Below are 21,807 nucleotides of genomic sequence, written 5' to 3'. Positions count from 1 at the left end.
GTCAGCCAAACATGCTCTAAAATGGAGAAAAAAACCAATTCAACTTATCTCCACGTATAGGGGCACAGCACGTCGACTATCCATTCATTTCGTTGCATTTCTCCTTACTTTTCTTTTCCCTATTTTCCATTTTTTTTCTCTCCGTTCCATTTCGTTCAAGAACTCTAAAGAGTCTCAAGCCGAAGCCTAGGGTTTTCGATATCTCATCTGCTTCGTTGTTAGTTCGCAAAGTAATCACCTGATGGCAGGAACTGGCATCCACCCATACCTCCAGCAGTGGGCACCAGCAGCCACTGCCCCTCCTGCTCCACCCCCTTCTGTCGCCGCCACCGTTCCTCTTCCTCCCCCTATCGTCATAGACAACCCCGCCCGCTCCGCCTCTGATGAGGTTCTCTCTCTCTCCAAAAGCTTTTGCTCCGTTAAATAATGGGAATAGGTCTTTTCTGGTATATGTAACTAAATATATACAGATCTAAGATTTATTCATTTTATTATTTTGTGGTTTTGGGATAATAGGTGCGTACAATATTCATCACGGGTCTTCCGGAGGATGTGAAAGAGAGAGAGCTACTGAATCTACTGAGATGGCTGCCTGGATACGAGGCTTCACAGGTGAACTTCAAAGGCGAGAAGCCCATGGGTTTCGCTCTCTTCTCTACTGCTCAGCTTGCTGTTGCCGCCAAAGATGCCCTTCAGGTTTCTTTAATTGTTTTATCCTGATTTCTAGCTCCTTTTTTCCTTTTAGATTTCAATTAAATGTTTTTATCTTTGTCGGTTCAGGAAATGGTGTTTGATGTGGAGTCGAAGTCGGTGTTGCACACCGAGATGGCCAAGAAAAATCTTTTTATCAAAAGAGGTAGGATTGCTTTTTATTACCTTTTTCTGCTTTTTTATTTTGTGTTTGGAGGGATGAAATAAGAGAGATGTTCGAAATATTGCTTTGGGCTAGGTTTGGATGCAAAAAACATTTAATCTCATCTAATCATTACAATTTTTCTAAATTTTTACACAAAATATAATAAATAATTCAATTTTTTCAAATTCTAAAATAATAATAATATTAAAAAATAATATTTTAATAATATTTTATTCATTTTTCATCCTATCTCATCTTAACTCACTATTCAAATCTACCCGTGCCGATGTTCAACTACTATCTTTTTGGTTGTCAAATCATCTCTGGTAATATTGCAAATTTCCAATAACCTTTTTCTGGTAATAGAAATTAATATATTATTTGAGATGTCAAATCCCTCAAGAGATTCTATATTTGCTTATCCCTTGAGACCATTCTGTAACACTCTCTCTCTTTCTCTCTCTCTCGCTCGCTCGCCATCCCTCTTGCTCCCAAGTACCTGAGCAGTATTCTACAGGTTGTTGCTGATTAGGTGAGATAAATAAATTTTCAGCCTTGGTCCTAACCATTTTTGGGGACATGACCTTGTTTGTGTACAGTCTGGGTGAGAGTTTTGATTGAATCACTAGTATGTCCAGTTCTGTTGAAACAAAGGATAAATGAAAGAAAAGAATTAGTATTGCTTTTGTGTGGAATGTATATCTTATACATCTTGGAAAGATTGTGCCTGTCTATACTTTATGGTTTGGCTATTTTGATGTACCGTGTTGCAACTCGCTAATCTCAACTTATATGCAGGAATAGTAGCGGATTCAAGCACCTATGATCAGAGTAAACGCTTGCGAACTGGTGGTGACTATACACACACTGGTTATACCAGTCCATCTCCCTTTCATCCTCCTCCAGCACACATTTGGGGACCACATGGGTAAGGAAATAAATATCTATTGCTGTTAATGATCTCCTCGATATTAGATATGAAAAGGATTAGAAGTATTAAGAAAGATGTAATTGTAAGCATTATTTCATCTTTGTATTAATTTTTGATAAGTAGCTACATATCAAGTTTTTTTTATTACTCAGTCTCATTTTGGCTTTGCTCCTGTGGCCTAGGTTTATGGCGCCACCTCCTCCATATGATCCATATGGAGGCTACCCAGTTCCTCCAGTACCAATGCCTGCTCCCGCTCCCGTGCCAGCACCTAACAATTATGTACCTGTTCAGGTAATAGCTATGTGGCAGGTTTCTGTTGTTGCATCTCAATTTGAGCAGTTTATTTTGAAGTATTCTTTACCTTATTATTGTGCATACACTCTTCTTATGGACCACCTGTCTCAACTTGCCTTTCATATCTCAATATACAATCATTTTGTGCAATGTTGATGAGTTGTTACTGAACAAATTCTCCTATTCGTATACCTCCTGTGTACATGGGCTTCGCCTATTACTATTATGATGAATAAAATTTTTACTTATAAAAAAAAAATTCTCCTATTCTACCAAGAGTGATCTATGACTTGTATCTTTAATTCTGATGCACTTTTTATCTTGTTTCAATGGTCACTATGACTTGTATCTTCAATTCTGATGTACTTTTTATCTGGTTTCAATAGTCATCGGATGTAACACCCCATTCTTGTAGGTTTATGAGTGTTACAATTTGACATAGCACCAAGTTATAAGAGATCCGTAAATATTAATACCTCAAACCATACTTCATTTATTAAAAAATGATAAAGCAGAATGCAGCAGAGTTTAGGCAACTAAAAATAAGTTAAATGTTTGATGTCAATACATCATCACAATTCAAAAGCTAACACTAAGTGATCAACATTTATTAGGACTTGACTAAGTCATAGACTCGTTGAATAGTTTTTGATAAGTTAGGCTCATTGAATAGTTCTAGCCCACTTGCTCATCCTCATCCTCTTCACTTGGTACATTTAAAACATGAAAGCAAAATTGAGTCAAATATTTAGTAATAGTACACATCTTATAGTAAGAAGTTTTGAATTAGGTCTATTTTTGAAAACATCCTTAGAGAGAGTAAAATGTTTGCACACATATCATCAAACACTTGTCATATTAACATCTACTTCCATAATAGCCAGCATGTGTTAACCCTTGTGTGCAAGGTTGTGTGGATCCTATGTCTGTTGGCCATAAGGGTTTTTGCTATCCTATTGGATGTAATTATCCTAGGTTGACCACACCTTCTCAAAGGTATTCAATGTGGCTTGTCCACACACCCATAGCTTTGCATTGGTACCAAGCATCAACATATGACCAAAATATAAACATACCCTATAGTTTTCATATCATAAGCTAAATCATTCATAACATAAGCATAATCATAAATCTCATAACTTGCATATCATAATATTCAGTCTTTACCATATTAGCATTACCAATAGCGCATGCATCACTTCAAATCATTTGCAAAACTTTACTTGAATAATGTATCATTCCATAGGTGCATAAAAAAATGGCTTACATGAATGTTCAATATCAATGCTGTAACTTAATAGTTTTCGAAAATATAACATTTTACAATACCTATTAAAGGCATGACTATGCTGCTTATCTCATTTTCTAGCTTGCACAGTATCGACACTTCTATTGCAATCTAGGAAGCACATTTATAACCATCACTATAAAAGTACTTTACTCATGCTAATGTCTTTGTATCTTTTATTCATGCTTTTGTAAGTAGAAACAGATCTAGTTTCCTTTATCTGACACTTGTATTTTAAGAGAGAATAAATCTCGTTTATGGATGATCACATCATACCTTGTAGGTTAACTTGCTTCTAGTGTAGTATGTATTTGCCTTGTTTTCATGCATCTTAATGTGCTAAGCCTTGCAACACTCACTTCCAACCATTCTACAATTGATAGGTCTCTAAAAGTTAGTCATTGATTTACGATGCAAAGGGCACATGTTGGAATTTCCAGCAAATCTACCCTTGGGTTCTTGGTGATGTTTAGGGACTTCTGGCCCCTAATTTGGGGTATAATTCTGGAGTTTAATCCCCCATTAGTGCCTCATATTCTTTTAATTTTTCCGTCGAAAATGGAGGTGTCGCTGGACCAATTCCGATTCCGATTCGATCTTGCTCTAACTTTATGCTCCAACTCTGACTTTGCCCTTTGACTCTAAATCCGACTTCAATATTGTATATATGTTATAAAAATATGTATTTATCTATATATTTATTATATATACTAGTATTTATCAAAAACAAAAAAATTATATATACTAGTATAGTTATATTTTTATATAACTAGAACTTACGTAGTTAAATTCAATAATATACTAGTATGAGCTAAAAAATAATGCACTAGATCTTCTGGCGATTCGAGGCAGTTTAGATCTTCTCCCGTAGAGGTGAAGCCTACCTTGCCCTTTTTCTAGGACGTTACTACTACCTTGTCAGTCGATCGGGGGGGTGGCCAGCCGTGACTAGGAGGACGAAGAGCTGGAGGTTGCATTCCTTGGGGCCCTGTGGCATTTGGATTTGTGCGCCCCAGGGTGGCTGTCGTCGCCAAGTGCCTAGAGGTGTTAGGGCATACTGGTCCCACTTCAGGAGCTAGCAACAAGGCGGCTGCATCGGCTCTACTTGGTGCTTCTTGTCGACCAAAGGGGACTGTTCAGGACGGTGGCGATGACAACCCACGCCCCGAGCCCTCTGCTCCCAAGGGCCTCTCTTGCAAAAACCCAGTGTTGCTAAGTGAAGATGGATCCTTGGCTTCTTTGTACTCGACTGGCCCTTCTGTCAAGTAGGATTTTTCCTCGGCCACATATTTCGATGAAGTTTCCCGATCAACAGGCTCTACTGATGAAGGTCTTTTCTCGTGGCTAGGCGATGATGTGCGCTTCGGGTGCTTCCCATGCCGTCACCCTCGAGCTTCTCGGTAGGTAGGCGCCACAGAGCATGGATGTCACTTAGTTGTCTCGTCCTTTGGTAAGGGGTAGGGAGGTGCTAAGGCAGGAGGTATCTCGCCTTGAGGCTGCTGTTAGGGTTGCTGCAGAAGAGAGGGGCAAGAACATACACGGGCACTCCGCTTGGAGGAAGAGGCTAGGGAGGGTTGGCAGCGTTGTTTGGACTACGTTGCCATGCTGGTAGAGGCTGTAGATATCCATCGCGACTTAGATACTCGACTTAGATACTTGCTTTCAAGAACTCCAATCCAAGAAAGACGCATTGGCGGTACAGAGCAAGACACTCTGGTGAGATAAGGAGTAGGTTGAGGACCTATACACGAGTTGTCCGCGTCCCATCTATAGCTCAAGGAAGAGTCGAGGTCCCGTGAGGAGCGGGTGAAAAAACTCGAGCCCGCCGACTGTGAGAAACTAGCCATGATAACATCCCAAATTGCGGCGGCCAAGCCTCTCTATGACCAAGCTTGAAAATGCGGGTACTCTCGATGTCTGGAGGCAAACCCCCATGACGCTTCTGGTATCCTAGACTTGGCCCGGTTTGTGCCTACCAGGGAAGATCGCAACTCTCTTGATTCTTTGGGGTGCGACTTGATGCCCAACATTTTTCCGGACCCCGCTTCCCCCACTTTTGATTGTATAGAGCAAACAGAGCAATGTTTGTTCTTCCCTTTTTTGTTTTTTATACCACCCAATACTTGATGCACTCCTTGCCCTGCAATTCCTACACGTAGCACTCCCTTGCCACTACTTGCTCGCTGTACACTACTTCTATTGCCCTTCTCTGTTGGGAACTTCATCTTTAGGTGGTACATTGAGATTGGCTGCTCAATTATGGCTTTGTAAGAGGAGTGAGCCTTGACCATGAGAAAACAGCGTTATGGACCCTAGCGGCTGCACTGTCCTGCCACAAAATCCCCTCATTGGTGTAGGGGATGGCTGCAGTCTGTCTTGACTGATTCCCATTTTGGCGAATGCCTCCCAGAATAGGATGTTGGCTGAACTGTCGTTGTCCACTAGTATTTTCCTGGTTGTGTATTTGGCCACTAGCATTGTTACCACCAGGGCGTCATCGTGTGGAAAGATCACTCCCTCACATTTGTGTCATCAAAGGAAACAATTGGGATCTTTTGAGTCCGGGCTTGCTTGGGCGATATCTCAACGTTGAAGATCTCCTCCTCGTGTCTTGCCCTTCGGGCATTAGCCTTCCTGCCAGATGCGTTCCCCAATGGGACATTGTTTGGTTTTCATCTCGGCGGACTTCCTTCTCTCCTCACGTTCCTCCTCCTCGGGCTCTCGCTTCGCTAACCTTCCCATCTTGGCTCCTGCTTGTTTGTGCCTACTTGCCTAGGGGGTGACGGGCGGCTGGCCCCCGCTTGCCCAAATATCTCTCCTCGTACCTCTTCTTGAACATCCTCGTGGATCTCCACCATGACTTGCTTCCTCAAGAGCTGACAGCCTTCGGTTCGATGACCCTTCTCTTCGTGGTAGGTGCAACATGTGTGAGCACTTTGGTCGCGGGTTGCTGCCCTCACGTGGGTGTCCTTCTCCCATCGTCTATATGTGCATGTTTGTGTGCACTTTCCTTGAAGAGGTACCATCGTCGCTCCTTTTTTCGTTTTTCCCCTTCTTCGTTTTGGTCTCCTTCTCATTGGTCTTTGTGCCGGTGCTCCGCTTGGATCCACTCACGGCCCACTCCACGCTTGTGTTGCTCGGGGCGATCAAGGCCTGGAGGGTATCTTCGGCGTTGACAAAGTCGTTAGCCCGGTCTATGAAATCCCTTAGGGTCTCTGGGGTCCTTAGTGCGATTATATTAACAAGAATAGGCGTAGTCCAAGTACATGGGGTATACAAGAGTTAGCTATTATTATCAAATTTTATTGTTCTTCCTATAACAAAAATATTAGTTTTTATGGTTCTGATTATTGTATATGGGTTAAACACACTTATAAGACTGAACTATCAAGTTTTTTACACTTAACACCACCAATTACCAAAAGCGACAAGTCGCACCCTCAACTATCATCAATTGTTAAATATTACTCTACATTTAGATCAATTAGCTAAGATTGTACTACATCTCTTAGAGTAGGTTTGGATAGTGAGATGAGAATTTTTGGTTTTAGATGAAAGTTTAAAATATTATTTTTTAATATTATTATTGTTTTGGGATTTGAAAAAGTTGAATTATTTATTATTTTTGTGTGGGAATTTGAAAAAGTTGTAATGATGAGATGAGAATTTTGTGTCTCATCCCACTTGCCAAACATATCTTACTCTTCACCATCTTAATGGTCAAATTTGGATGGAGTTTTATTTGTCAATTCCTAGTAGTTTGAAGGTACACTGTCGGTTTTGGTAATTTGTGGTGAAAAGTGCAAAACACTTTGCAGTTTAGTGTGTATTCTCTATTAGCTAGTAGACAAACCACAGTTGCTAGTTTATCTCATAGGTGATATTGTATGGGTTTGAAAAGTTTTCTAGAGGCATGGAAGAACACGAACATGAGATATACGCTTCCTATTGTGTGCGTGCGTGTGTGAGGGAGAGAAAACAGCCTTGAAAATATTTAGTTAACAGATGAGATCTTTTACGTTACCACTCATTTTTAGTTGCAACACGTAGCTTTTTTTTTTGTGGAAAGCCGTTTCATTATTTAGCAAAACAGAAATACATGAGGATGTGGGTTCCCCAACAATCATTATAAAATGTACCTTATTTGTCATTTGTTCATTACTTTTATTCTCTCTCTCTCTTTTTTTTTTTTTAACTTTTCTGTCATTGATATTTTAAAGTGATGGGTCAAGTCAGTTTGCAACTTGCAACTTTGCCCTCCAAATTTCCTGTATAGCATGTGTTTATTGTAGTTACACTGACTTTGTGAAGAAATTAATTTAGTGAAAGAAAACTTTTTTACCGTAAGTTCCAAACCTTTTTCAAATAGATTGTTGATGAGAAAAACTGAAGGAAGAAAGGAATCCATTTTCATTTGAGTTTTAATGCGAGGAAAATAGCAAATGGTTCGATCCACATTGATGATAGCATATGTCAATAGCTTCTCTATTTATTATACATGCATTGTCTGGTAATATACATTTTTTTTATATATAATACTTGCCTTTTAAATAGAAAATATGAAGATCCCATTTAATTGTAATGTCATGCTCATAAGGTTAGCTATATTTTTTCTAATTTAGTCTATTACTGGAGCTTTGTAATTTGTATATCTATCTCCATGAATATTATGTGTATGGAATAAAAACATTTATATATGGGTTGTCTGTTTGGGTGCTTGTTATTTAATTGGGATCAGACCTGGGTGTTTCTGTTGAGTGTGTTGTCGGAGGCTTAGGCTTTCTAATTTACTTATTGTCATTTTCTTATTTTTACCACAGAATGCAAAAGATAACCCTCCATGCAATACCCTTTTCATTGGTAATTTGGGAGAGAACATAAATGAGGAAGAACTGCGGGGCCTTTTTAGCGTGTATGTAATGTTCCACTTATCACTGCCAACTCTGTTAGCTGTTGAAAAATTTATAAATCACTTTTTAGATGCCAACATGATTATTGGAGTCATCTCAATTATTCCACAAATTTGGTCATGCAGACAACCTGGCTTTAAGCAAATGAAGATCTTGAGACAGGAAAGGCACACTGTTTGCTTTATTGAGTTTGAAGTAAGTAATTCAAATACAATGTGTTACTTAGGTTATTTTTTAAAATTTGTTAGATATTTCTAACGTCTGAAGGTTGCATCATATTGGTTTCTGCATTATTGGTGCAGGACATAAATAGCGCCACCAATGTACACCATAGTTTGCAGGGTGCTGTTATCCCCAGTTCTGGTTCAGTTGGCATGCGGATACAATATCCTTATAACGTTCTGTCATTGCATAAGTATTATTTCTTTTATTAATGAATTTAACGTTTTTCTTGCATTATGAATCTATTTTATTGAGAAAAAGCTCTGTAAGGGTGTGCATAGATAATTCTTTTTATTAGACACAGAAGCTAAAGTTTATGGTTGCAAAGGTCCAAAAATTTCCCTGAAAGAAGTAGAAAGGAATCCAGTAGTTGCCTTGATCTAATCAAAGAGAAATTGAAGAAACTACTAAGTGAAAACAATTGCTTTTGCCTCTTGATCTTACTCTATATTATGCATGTGGGTTTGTTGAGATTGGAGTCAATGTGGTCAGCTCATATGAGTTGATATCGTAGGGTCTATGTTGTTGAAGTGCTTAATATAGGTTATAAAATTTGATTAGCCTACTGGTTCAACGCACTTAAAAGCGAAAGGAATTGACTTCCTATCACTAGTTGGGGTCTGACTTGGGTACTGTGGCAAAAATAACAGGATATTTCTTGTTAACCAAACTGACACCATGTAGTATTACGGCACTCATATTTAAGAGAGAGAGAGAGAGAGAGAGAGAGGGAATGGGCACTTTTAGTAAGGTCCACGGACATTTTCAGCCCTCAATCAATGCTTTACTGAACTCACCACCACCCCTTTTTCTCCCAACTCCACACCTTTACTTCCTCCATTCCTCACTCCTCTTCAAACTCTACCACCACTTATCTTCCTTTCTCAACTAGTCCTTCTATACATGTATGCGTTTTTGGGCTATTAAAACGAAAGAGATTTTTGGGATTTATTCCTGAGTTTTTTTTTTCCTTTTGGTTTTAAAATGTTAAGTCTGTTTTGTTTAGTCAGAAACAGAAATGGAGTTTGTAAATGACGTGTTTCACACCACCGACTACTTGGATGACTTGCAACAGATGAGGGGGCGGTGCTGGATGCCCAGAGGAGTTCCGATGCCGAAGTTAGAGAGACATAATCTCAATATAAGTAATAATCATGCATTATTTGTTACCTTTAGGTGTTATTTATAGAAAGAAAAACTCTACTTGCAACCGGCTGGGGGAACCCCCGCGTAACCGGTTGCATAAAAAATTTATTTCTTTTCACCTTTTCATTTCATTCTCTCTCTTTCTCTTTCCTCAGTCGATTTCTCTCTCGAGCTCACTGGAAAATCACCTTCGTTGTTTAACCTCTCTCTCTCGGGACTCATCTCACCGTAAACAACCCAGAAACCACAAACAGCCCTCATCATCACAAAGTGATGCTCACCTCTAAAAATCCACCACCGCACGGCCAACCCACGAAAGCCCTTCTCACGGTTCTGTAGCGCCCAGTAGCTTCGCGGCGTCACTCCAACCCTTGCGGGAATCCCTGCTTCTAGTCCCTCTCCACTGCCTGCACCAGGCATCCGTAACGGACTCAAACACCACCACCTTTCGAGCCAAACCAAACGTTTCAAACGTGCACCCACCTCGCCCCCATTGTTCTCCCTCTCCCTCTCTTTTCTTCTCTGTGAACATCACCGTAGCCATCTTGTAACACCACGATATGCAACCTGCTGCAAACATCCGTAATGGACGCACCACCGTAGGTAAGAACCGTTGCGTGCTCTTCCATAGCCAGCATCAGGACCCACAGAAAACCACAAGAGAAAACCTCCACCGTTACACGACTTCCACACCCACGACATTACTGCACCATGCACACGATGACAACCAACGGCCCATTTTCGCAACCGCACACCGCTGTCAAGCCGTATCTTTGCCACCAGCATCCAAGCGGAGGGCCACCATCTCACGCCTCCTACAGACAGTCTTTCAGCGCACGTACCGCCGCATGCAAGCCTCCTCCTCTGTTTTTCTACACCGAAACAGAGCAACGTCACCCCAAACTTAAGAGTAAGCCGCTGCACGTCTGCTCCTCCGCGAACCACCTTCCACCTCCAAAACATGCAGGACACACGACGGAAGCAACTAGCCGTCGAGAGCGAAAACCAGAGCGAAAACCAGAGCTGTTCTGTTTTGAGGCCTTGGAGGCAGAGTATCGTCGTCCAAACCGAGAGCCGTTCCTTGCCACAGTTGGGCACCGAGGCCACCGTCAACAGTAACAAACGATGCTGGAGATCAAGGACGGAATGCTTCGGCTTCACAGGAACTCTCTGGTTTTGCTCAAAGAACGACGGCCGTAGACAGACTTATTTCAATTTCAATTTCCCTCCTTTGAATATTTCGTTTGTTTTCCTCGCCTTTTTTTTTTTAATATTAAAATATCAGCTGACGTGGCAGTGCCACGTCAGTCGGTTTCGCGCCGGTTCCACACCGGCGGTTGTCTATAGAAGAACTGTTATAGAAATGTTGAGGACTTAGATAGCCATTAATTATCCCTTAATAAGTGGACGAGGTAACCACCCTGATCTAGCGGCATTATCATATCACACAGTTGGTTCCATGGGTTCCTTGGGCTGTGAGTCCCCTAATCTTGGGCTCATAGGCTGAACCTGTCCTCTAGCCATGGGCTTATTACCATGGGACCTAAACATCATTTCCAGGTACCTCGCTAATTTTCTTGGGCACAGTTTCTTGTTATTTTCTCGCATTCTCTTTCATGGCTAGTCGTGGCTCCTCACGAAGTCCTAACTAACCTTCGACCTAGACTCCTGCAAGGGCTTCCTTCCAATCTGTCGTTGAGCCTTCCGACGACCGAGCCCCTCCATTTGTTGAAGGATTCATTTGGCGTTCCACTCTCACAGAGTGGGACTTGACGAAGTTGAGGTCGCATCTTGGATTCTGTGGAGCTCTCCTTCCGAGAGGGAGGATGCGTCGATAAGGAAGGGTACGCGGGATCTGTTGCTCTACCGATTTGTGCCCTAGCGTGTGGTTTGCGATTCCCCTTCATTCGCCCAGTCCATGATGTTTTGGATTTTCTGGGGTTGGCCACCCAACTTCATTCACACTCGTGGCGTGTTCTACTGTGCTCGTGTGTGGTTTTGCGCATGACCTTGGAGCCTTTGGGGGAGACATACCCAAACTTGACCGCCAAAGAATTCCTATCTTTTTACTCCATCAAGGGATTGCTAGGTAACATCTGTAGTTTTTGTGTTCATTCACGATGCTTGGCAACGTTTGAGCCCCGCCACTCTAATGCCAAACAATGGCAATTAAAATTTTTCTTTATTTCTGTTGGAGGTTGGGAATTTCCCAGCTCTAAAATTCCCCTTCGAGATTTCCTCATTCGTACGAATTGAGGCAAAATCCATTATGACAAAAGTCTCTTGCTGGAGCTAAATGACAAAGAACGCTCCTGCATTGATATCGTCCTCAATTGGGCTAGAGAGAATGATGGCATCTTGGGGGCCAAGCAACTTCTGACCGTTGCCGACATTGATAGGTTCCTTGTGGTGCCCAACCGGGCCCATGTCAGGGGGCGTAAACTTAAGGCTGTGGCGCCTCTTGCAACGAGGCGTGCTTCTCAGTCTGCTGACCCTCCCTAGAAGCACCCTAGTCGTAGTGAAGACGGCGAGTGAGACTACAGACTCCGGCGTGGAGGCAGAGGTGGAATTAACAAGGGTTGTGGTTTTTTATTCTACCGTTGCTGTTGGTAGTGAGACGCCCAGAGGTTCTCCTGTGAGGGTGTTGCCGCCAACATCGCCAGGTCTTGACAACCTCAATAGGCTCATGGGGCAAGCCCTCGTTGACTTAGTGACGACCTTTGATTTTGACTTGCCCCCTAAGGGGTACAGTTCAACAGGTACTTCACCTTTTGAGTTTCCTTCCATTCTCTCCCTGACTTTGACTCCTAGTGGCGGCGAAATATTTGAAGACATCTATGACATCTTTTCCATGGGTGTGTTCGGGATGGTCACACTTGCAGCTATTGAAACTTGTGGGGGGCAAGATTCCACGCTGAGTTCCCTTCCTGCGACCATCTCAGGGGGTGAAACCCCGCTGAGGGATCAAGAGAGGGTCTCTATTCCCTCCCCTTCTCCGTTTTCCTTAAGCGGTGAGGGAAGAGAAAGACGAAGCTGATCTGGATGTTGGCGACGAGAGTTTTGGCGACCATGGGGAAGGGGGCCAAGGTGAAGGCCACACTGCATTTGTATCTGAGTTGGAAGTTCCAGTTGCCCCTTTCCTGCCTTTGGTGCATTCCTCATTAGGGGGAACTGATACGGCCAGAGCAAGTGGGGTTGAGGGGACTATGCCCAAGTGTCCCCCTTCCTTAGGGCTAGTAGCGAAGATGTCACAATGTCTGAAGAATCTCTTGTCCCCAGTATTGACCTCCTTTCTACCTGATTTTGTTATTTGATAGTGTTCTTTCTTGTAATGACCATCGCATTTGGCCTTTATGTTGTGCAGGGCGTGGATGACTTGGCGGCTTGGATTTTGAATGATTGTGCCCACTTGGAAGATGAGGTGCGAGAGAGGCGGATCTGTGGGTCCTTCGCTAAGAAGGAGATAGCTCGATTTTTGGTCGAGAAGACTGAGGTGGAGTGCTACTTGGAATAAGGTTGATGGGCGCATTCGTGCCTTAGAAGCCGACCTTGAGTCTCTCCACGAAGAGTCGTGTGAGTTTTGCGGTGAATTGCTTCGCGCCCAATCCCTCCAAGCTCGTGACAGTTATGCTCTGCAGTTGGTAGAATCAGAATGGGCATTTGCTAGGCCCAAGTATCCTGCTTGAGTGAGGCGCTGGCCTCCTCTCAGCGGTCGCTGGTAGAGGCTGAGTAGCGCTGTCGGGGGTCTGCTCAAGCATTGTCTTCCTTTGAGGAGCGCAAGATACTCGCCCTTGAGCTGTTAGAGGTGAAAGCATCACATGGAGAGGAGTGTAGGCAGTTCAACCTTCAAGCGTCCGAGGCACAAGGGAATTATGAAAGGTTGGAGTTGAGGTTTGCCGCCTACAAGAAGAACAGGGAGGACACCGACGCCGTGCTGGATAAGACGACGAGAACCATGATGCGCTTGGACACCTCGGTGAAAGAACAGAAGGCGAAGCTACATGAGTTGGAGTCCCAATTGGCTTCCGCCAATGGTGAGTTGATTTGTTTGCATCCTCAGGTGGCCGCCGTCAGGGCTGTTAGAGATCGGGCCTTCAGGTATGGCTATGGGGCTGGTATGACTTGCCTACAGGCCCATTTGCTGGCAAACCCCTAGGTAGACCTAAGGAGGTTGGACCTAAGCATCTTCAAACTTGACACGGCATCGTGCCAATTTGTGGATGCCCTGGGGAGCAACAATATGCTTGACGCCTTTCTTGCCTCGCCTTCTTCCTCCAAGCCTACTAGGACGTTGTCGTCTCAAAAATAATATTTCCTCGCTGAATGACCTCCTCATTGTTGATGTTGTTTACTTTACTCTTGTTTTGTTTGTTTGACAATGTTGGCCCTTGGTTTGGCCTTTTTATTGATTCAATGTTGATGCGTCCCTTTCTGATGTGAGTCTTTTAGACTTAATGGGGGCCTTGGGGTCTTCAAGGCTTTATGCCTATTTGTTGCACCATGAGTTTTTAGACTCGACATTGGTGGCTAATTGTTGGGGTCGCGGGGTCTATTAACCTCCACACCCATTCGTTACACCGCCAGTCCTTAGACTCGACAATGGTGGCTAACTGTGGGGGTCGTGGGGTCTATTAACCTCCACGCCCATTCATTGCACCGTGAGTCTTTGGACTCGATGCTGGTGGTTAACTGTTATTAAATGCATGAACTAAACAGCCATCTGTCTTTATTGACTTGTCACTTGTCAAAAACATAAATTTTACAAAATATCTAAGGGTAAAACCTCTTCAAATGCTTGGTGTTCCAAGGGTGCTGCAAATCCTTTCCTTGACTGTCCTTCAGGCGGTAGGAACTTGGTTTGTTGGTGGCGACGACCATGTAAGGTCCTTCCCAACGCGGGCTGAGTTTCCCCTCCTCGTCTTGGGTTGTCACTCCCGTTTCCTTCAGTACCATGTCGCCTACTTTGAAAGACCTGGGCTTGACTCGCTTGTTGAAGTAGCGCTCAGCCTTCTTTTTGTTAAGGATGTTTTGGATCTCCGCTTCTTCCCTTTTTTCCTCTAGTAGGTTGAGGTGTTGCTCAAGTGCCTTATTTTCAACTTGGTTGAAGTGGCTGGTCCAATATGTGGGCATGCCGACTTCTACTGCAGCGACTGCTTCGCTTGTAAAGGCCAGGGTGAATGGCATCTCGCCTGTTGGGGTCTTCACGATTGTCCTATAGGCACATAGGACTCCTAGGAGCTTCTCCGCCCATTCTCCCTTCTTGATGCCGCGCTTTTTCTTTAAGATCCTGATGAGGGACTTGTTTGTTGACTTTGCTTGTCTGTTGGCTTGTGGGTGTCCTGGTAACGAGTATTTTATCAGGATGCCCAACTCTTGACACCATTCTTTGCAATGCTCTGAGTCTAACTGCTTCCCGTTGTTGGAGATTATACTGTTGGGAATGTCAAACCTACACACGATGCTCTTCCACAGAAATCTGGTGATAGTCTTTGTTGTTATGGTTGTGAGGGGCGATGCTTCCACCCATTTAGTGAAGTAATCCGTTGCGACGACTATGTGCTTTACCTCGCCCTTCCCTAGCGGGAAGGGACCGACCAGATCAACCCCCCATTGGGCAAATGGCCATGGGGCAGTAATGGAGAGCAGTTTCTTAGGCGGATAGTGTGTAACGAGAGCATAGACTTGGCATTGAGTGCACTTTTTTGCAAGTTGTTTGGCGTCTCTTAAGGCGTTGGCCAATAGTAGCCCACCCTGAGGGCTTTCCTTGCTAAAGCTTTTCCGCCCAAATGGTTGCCGCAGACGCCTTCATGTATTTCTGCCAAGACTATCTGTGCTTCCTGGGGCAAGATGCACCTTAGTAGGGGGTGGCGAAGCCCTTCCTGTACAAGATTTCATCAACTTTAACAAACTGCGCCGCATTCCTTTTAACTTTCCTTGCCGCCTCCTTCCCCTCTGCAACGTGGTTCACCTGTACTCCGATTGCTGGCATCTCTATCACCCTCCTTTCTACTTCGCAAGGCAGGTCCGTGCCACCTCTTGTAGAGGTGGCTTTGGCTAGCCTATCCACTTTTGCGTTATCTGCCCTTGGTACTTGCCCAAGACAAAAAATAAGCGAGCTGGTCGCGGATTTCTAGCACCTGGTTTAGGTACTTTTTTAGTCTCCCCTTTCATTGTGTAAACTCCATTTACTTGGTTTACCATTATTTGAGAGTCGGCTTTGGCTTTGATGTCGCTGGCGCCTAGAGTCTTCGCATTTGAGAGTTATGCTATTAGGGCCTCATACTTAGCTTCATTATTGGTGGTCTTGAATAAGCGTGACCATGTAGTAGTACTCCTGACCTGCCTTGTTAACGATGTAGATCCCTATACCTCCTCCCTTCTGGCAGCGGATTCGTCAACAAACACTACCTAGGGTTGGCTATGATGAGCCATTTCAATATCCGCTAGAAAATCGGTGAATTCGGCAACAAAGTCTGCTAGGGCTTGCCCCGTCACTATACTTCTGGGCACATAGTCGATATCAAACTTGCTGAGCTCTATCGAATATGCAATCAATCTTCCTGAACTGTTCGGTTTCTGTAGTATTCTGTCGAGGGGCTGCTCTGTTAGTACTTTTATTGGGTGGGTCTGAAAATACGGTCGTAACCTCCTGGCGGCTGTCACCAGTGCAAATGTCATCATTTCCATCTGCAGGACCTGATCTTGGCTCCTCTTAGCGCACGACTAGTGTAGTATACCGGCGCTTGTGTTGCTTCTTCTTTGATTAAGATCGTCGAGACGGCGTGAGGGGGGACATCGGTACACACATAAAATGTCCCTTGATTGGGATGTTTTAATAGAGGTGGGTTGGCCAAATACTCATTCCATGGGTGCTTTTCGCAGGACCCTAAAGAAATAAGACACTTGTCCGTAGACCTCGATACAAATCTATTCAAGGCGGCTACTCTACCTGCCAGCCGTTGGGCGTCATTAATACTTTTTGGTGGCGCCATATTTAAGATGGCGTTGATCTTTTCGGTGTTCACCTCAATACCTCTCTCTGGGACAATAAAGCCCAAAAGCTTTCCCGAGTTGACTTCGAAGGCGCACTTAGCTAGGTTCAACTTCATCTTGTATTTGTGTAGCACCGCAAATGATTCTCTAAGGTTTGCTAGGTGCTGGGCAGGTTCCTTGCTCTTCACTAGTAAGACGTCTATGTACACCTCCATAGTTTTCCCAATTTGATGCTTGAACATCCGATTGGCCAGCATTTGATAGGTTGCCCCAATGTTCTTCAACCCGAAGGGCATCACTCAGTAACAATAAAGGCCTCTGAGCTTGGAAAAGGACTTACTTATCTAAAGGGGATAGGATTACTCTTATAAAGAGTACTCTCTCTAATATCCCTACTTACTTCCTATCTTTATTCCCTTTACCAGTTGGTGTGGCCAACCGTATTGAAAAATTATATAGAGATTTTCTTTGGGGAGGCTTGGGAGAGGAGACCAAAATTCCCTTAGTAAGCTGGAAAAAAATCTGCTGTCCGATTGCTGATGGAGGTCTGGGTATTCATAGTCTATGTAGTTTTAATAAGGCATTGTTGGGGAAGTGGCTATGGAGATATCATGGGGAAGAGGAAGCATTGTGGAGGGGGGTGATTGATCGTAAGTGTGGTAGTGATTGGGGAGGATGGTGTACCACGGAGAGCAGGGATTCGTATGGAGTGAGTCTATGGAAGTTTATTAGGAAAGGTTGGGGTCGCTTCCTAAAACAAGTTAACTTCTCGGTTGGTGATGGTTCAAAAATCAGATTTTGGTCTGATGTTTGGTGTGGGGATATTGAATTGTATCGAGCATTTCCGGTTGTTTTCAGGTTGGCAACTAATAAGCAAGCTTCAGTTTCCGACGTGATGGTATCTTCCAATGGAGTGGTGCTTTGGGATGTAGGCTTCTCCAAATCTGTCCAGGATTGGGAAGTAGAGGAGGTTACTGATTTTTTTAGACAGTTGTATTCAGTGGAGTTAAGAAGACAGGGCAGGGACCAACATGCTGGACCAACTTTCAAATGCATGTTCCCAAGTGGCAGCTGCTTGGAAAATGTTGCCTTTGTGTATTATGTGGTGTATTTGGTGGGAGAGAAATGAGCGGTGCTTTAATGATCGGGAACGCAATAGAGATGCATTTTGGAAGTTTTTTATAAGCACTCTACTTAGTTGGTTCTTTGCTATTGTACTGAAGGGAGGGGCTGTAAACGCGTTCTTGTCTTCGTTTTTCTAAGTTCTAGAATGTATTAGGTGTTTCTTGTGTATACTTCCTGTGTACTCGGGCTATGCCTATTACATTGATATTAATAAAGTTATTACTTATAAAAAAAAAATAAAGGCCTCTGTCGGTGATGAATATCGTTTTCTCGTTGTCCGCCTTATTCATTAGATCTGATTGTACCCCAAATACGCTTCCATGAAGCTCAAAACTTTGTATCCTGCCGTGGCATCTACAATGACATCGATTCGTGGTAGTGAAAAACTGTCTTTGGGGTAGGCTTTGTTGAGGTTAGTGAAGTCTAAACACATTCTCCACTTCCCGTTAGTTTTTTTAACGAGTACCACGTTGGAGAGCCACTCTAGGTAGTACGTTTCTTTTATAAATTCCGCCGCTAAGAGACGGTCCATCACCTCAGCTATGGCCGTGAACTTCCCCATACTGAATGACCTTCTCTTTTGGGGCACCTTTTTGGCCTCCAGGTTGACGCACAACATGTGCTCTATGATGGCGTTGTCAATCCCTGACATATCTTTGTGGCTCCAGGTGAACACATCTCGGTATTTGATTAACAATTGTTTCAATGCGCCTCTGTGTTTCGGCGGGAGTCTCGTCTTGACCCTTGTCGTGGTGTTTGGGCGTTCTGGATGTAAGGCTACCATTTCTAGTGGTTCATTTGCCTCGGCCTGCATCAAGTTCTCGTCTCTCGATTCTCTGTCTTGGCCAATTTCTACCAAAGGCGGGGGTGGTGACCTTTTGTTTAGACCGACCGTGACACACGTTAGGTGACCTGCCTTCAGCTCCTGAATGTAACATTCTCAGGCCAGGATTTGCTCTCCACGAACCTTGCCGACGCCTGTTTTTGTCTGGAATTTCATCTTCAAGTGGTGGGTAGAGGTGACTATCTTTAAGTTGTTCAGGGTTGGTCTCCCCAATATGGTGTTGTACGACAACGAAGCCTTAACCACTATAAAATCCGTCGTGGTGGTAACTATGTGAGTGCCTTGGCCAATTGTGATTGGCAGCGCGATGGCACCCATGGGTTGGACTGCTTCTCCTGAGAACCCCTTCAGGGGAGATGGCGAAAGGCGTAACCTATTAGGGCTAATGCCCATTCTGATGAAAGCATCCTAGAATAAGATGTCGGCTGAGCTCCCGTTATCATCTAGAACCAGTCTAGTTGTGTAGTTGGCTATCAGGAGGGTGACGACCAAGGTGTCATGGTGGGGGTACCTTTTGGCTGTCTTCATCTCCGAATGAGATGGTAGGGGTGGGATTTAGTTTGGGGTGTTTAGGTGTCCTCTAGGTTCACGCTCACGACCTTCTTCTCTTGTAGGCTTGAGATACTCGGCCGACATTCGTTTGAGCTCCCTGCTTCTTGCCAGGCTGGCAACCCTATTTTTCAATGTCGAACAGTTTTCTGTCCAATGAGTGTCCAATTGGTGGTACTTGCAATAGCGTTGCCCTCTCGTCGGCAAGCGTGCTTCCTTTCTTGCCTCCTGATCGTTTTCTTGACACTTAGATTATTGTGGATGAGGTGGTGCCCTTGCCCTCGTTGATTGGAGTATCTTTCATGCCTCCCATCTTGATGACCCTGCCCGGTCTTTTTGTCTTTGGCGCCGTTTGAGCTCTTAATCTCTGACTTTACTTCCTGTTTCTTGGGCTCCAAAAGAGCATGTAACGTGTCCTCAACATTAACGAAGTCGTCTGCCCTATCCCTGAACTCCCTCAAGGTGGAGGGGTCTTCCTGGCCAACTCAGCCATGAAGGGGCTTTGAGGACATATGCCCCACCAAGAGGGCGGCTAGTGTAATCTTTTCGTCTTGATCATCCGTGGTCAACTTCTCTCTTTTGAAGCGGGTTAGATATGCTTTCAGGCTCTCTCCTTCTCTTTGTTTTATGGTGAGTAGAAAGGCGGCTGGTCTTCGGCGCCTCTTACTTGCCATGAATTGCGTTAGGAACTGCTTGGCTAATTCCTCAAAACTACCAATGGATCCTGGATGCAAAGTCCCAAACCAACCACGTGCTATTCCCTTTAATGTTAACAAGAAAGCCTTTCAAGCCACCTCTTCAGGAAAGCCTTGGAGAGTCATGTGCACTTTGAAGTTCTCCAGGTGATCTATAGGGTCCCGCGACCCGTCATACATGTCGATCTAAGAAACCTTAAACTTTGGTGGGAGGGGCACTGCCATTACTTCCTCGTTGTAAGGAAGGTCGGTTCAGTTAAGCAGTTCTACATATTTGTCAACAAGGCTACGTAGTTCGTCATGTAACCTCTTCTTTTCCAGCTCTTCACCGTTCATGCCTCTTGCGCTGTGTGCATGTCCTTCCACTTGTTCATTCTGGACATGTGGTGTAGCAGCGTTTTGCCGCTTCAACTCTTCATTCTCCTTCTGTAACTGCTCCACTATTGCCACAGCCTTTCTCAACTTCTCGGCTTCTGCCAGCCTTGCATTTACCTCCGCTGCATTCATCTCTTGATCGCAGGTTGCTTGAGATTGTGTAGTAGTTGGCATGTGAAAATCACGCTGAAGTCTATACAGATCCCACAGACAATGCCACTGTAAATGATGTGTTTCGCACTACTGACTACTCAGATGACTTGCAATGGAGGAGGGAGCGGCACTGGATGCCTAAGTTAGAGAGACGTAATCTCAATATAAGTATATAAGTAATAATCATGCATTATTTGTTTACCTTTAGGTGTTATTTATAGAGGTGCTGAGGATGTAGATAAGCATTAATTATCCCTTAATAAGTGGACGAGATAACCATTTTGATCTATCGGCATTATCATATCACACAGTTTGTGCAGAATTTGGAGATGAATACAATTTCATTCATACCAGCAAAATTAGAGTCCATGGCAGCTAACAATCTGTTAACTTATTACATGCTTCAAACGGAACACAACAACCTCCATACAGAACAATCCAAACAAAACCATACAATTCAGTACAAAGTAATTGAATTCAAACATCATTAATATTTAGGAGAATTGTGCATGGTTTTATATGATTTAATTATCAAGGATTCATCAAAAGAACTTCACTCTAGATTTTTCTTTTTTCTTTTCCTTTTAGCAGCAGGCTTCTCTCTCTGGAGTTTGCAAAGTTTGCTTGTGACATTTTTAATGCTGTTACTTCTTTTTTTTACTGCATTTATGTGATTTTCTTGACATGTATATACATATTCAAAGAACCCCTTTGGGAAAAGGAAGGATGGTAGCCACCATGTTGCCGCCCCTGGTAGTAATGGAGCTCTGCCAGCTATGACATACCAGTAGCTTGAAGGGGATGTACTCTCTGTTCTTTATGCTCCGTGCAGCTTTTGAATGCATCCATTTCATAATCAAGTCATCAACATTAGCATCTCCCCCGCATGTTAATGGTTGCACGTACTGGCATCATGAACATACCATTTGGTCATGTTATAAGCTATCGAGGACATGCATTTCTCAGCATGTTGAAGTGCCTGGATCATGTAATAGGTGGCTCAGTTATTGATATCATTTGTAGAAGTGCATTGGTCTGTGGTTTTGTGGGATTTGCCTGCTTTTCCCCCTCATTGACTTCTCTACTTTCATATTGACTTTTCTGTACACCAACACTAGGAATGCTTCAACATCTTTCTATGTTATCTATTTTAATTTATTAGGTATTTCACTTAATCTGACTTTTAAAGGTGACCTAGGAATTCATGGTGCATGTGAAATATCTAGAGACTCACACCACTAATCATGTTTCCCTTTCATCATCGCCATTACCATTTCCATAACAACCATACCCCCAGCCTTTCCCTACATATTCAATAGTCCTTAGCTCATTGATTAAGCAAAGGTTAGCTAATGCTGCTTTAACATTCAAGCTTCTCAAAGCATAGCTATGCAAAGAATGTCGAGAATTATTTTGTCTGATT

At 43.6% G+C, this 21,807-nt stretch overlaps 1 protein-coding gene across 2 annotated transcripts; it reads left to right on the top strand.

The window, feature by feature from the left end:
* The first annotated feature begins 74 nt into the window (after window positions 1-74).
* Window positions 75-21,559, top strand: LOC108992465 (RNA-binding protein with multiple splicing). Of its 2 annotated transcripts, none has more exons than XM_018967033.2 (9): window positions 75-388; window positions 517-696; window positions 781-856; window positions 1,655-1,784; window positions 1,970-2,081; window positions 8,193-8,284; window positions 8,408-8,477; window positions 8,585-8,697; window positions 13,015-13,060. In XM_018967033.2, the coding sequence occupies exons 1-9, from the start codon at window positions 242-244 to the stop codon at window positions 13,043-13,045; spliced, it is 951 nt and encodes a 316-aa protein (XP_018822578.1). In that variant the 5' UTR covers window positions 75-241; the 3' UTR covers window positions 13,046-13,060. The 2 variants fall into 2 exon arrangements, with proteins under 2 accessions (XP_018822578.1, XP_018822577.1); XM_018967032.2 differs by lacking the exon at window positions 13,015-13,060 and adding an exon at window positions 21,079-21,559 and having other exon boundaries at window positions 77-388; window positions 8,585-8,667.
* Window positions 21,560-21,807: the final 248 nt, after the last annotated feature.

Source organism: Juglans regia, chromosome 12, assembly GCF_001411555.2.
Source record: "Juglans regia cultivar Chandler chromosome 12, Walnut 2.0, whole genome shotgun sequence".
Classification (NCBI taxonomy): domain Eukaryota; kingdom Viridiplantae; phylum Streptophyta; class Magnoliopsida; order Fagales; family Juglandaceae; genus Juglans; species Juglans regia.
Note: the sequence above shows the minus strand (reverse complement) of the source record. Positions and strands in the feature narration are given on the sequence as shown.

What these genes read in the sequence shown, in the direction of transcription:
- LOC108992465 (XM_018967032.2), top strand. Translation starts at nt 242, where the DNA reads ATGGCAGGAACTGGCATCCACCCATACCTCCAGCAGTGGGCACCAGCA. An exon ending in CCCGCTCCGCCTCTGATGAG is followed by an intron (nt 389 to 516) that starts GTTCTCTCTCTC and finishes TTGGGATAATAG; the next exon opens with GTGCGTACAATATTCATCAC. An exon ending in CTGCGGGGCCTTTTTAGCGT is followed by an intron (nt 8,285 to 8,407) that starts GTATGTAATGTT and finishes TTGGTCATGCAG; the next exon opens with ACAACCTGGCTTTAAGCAAA.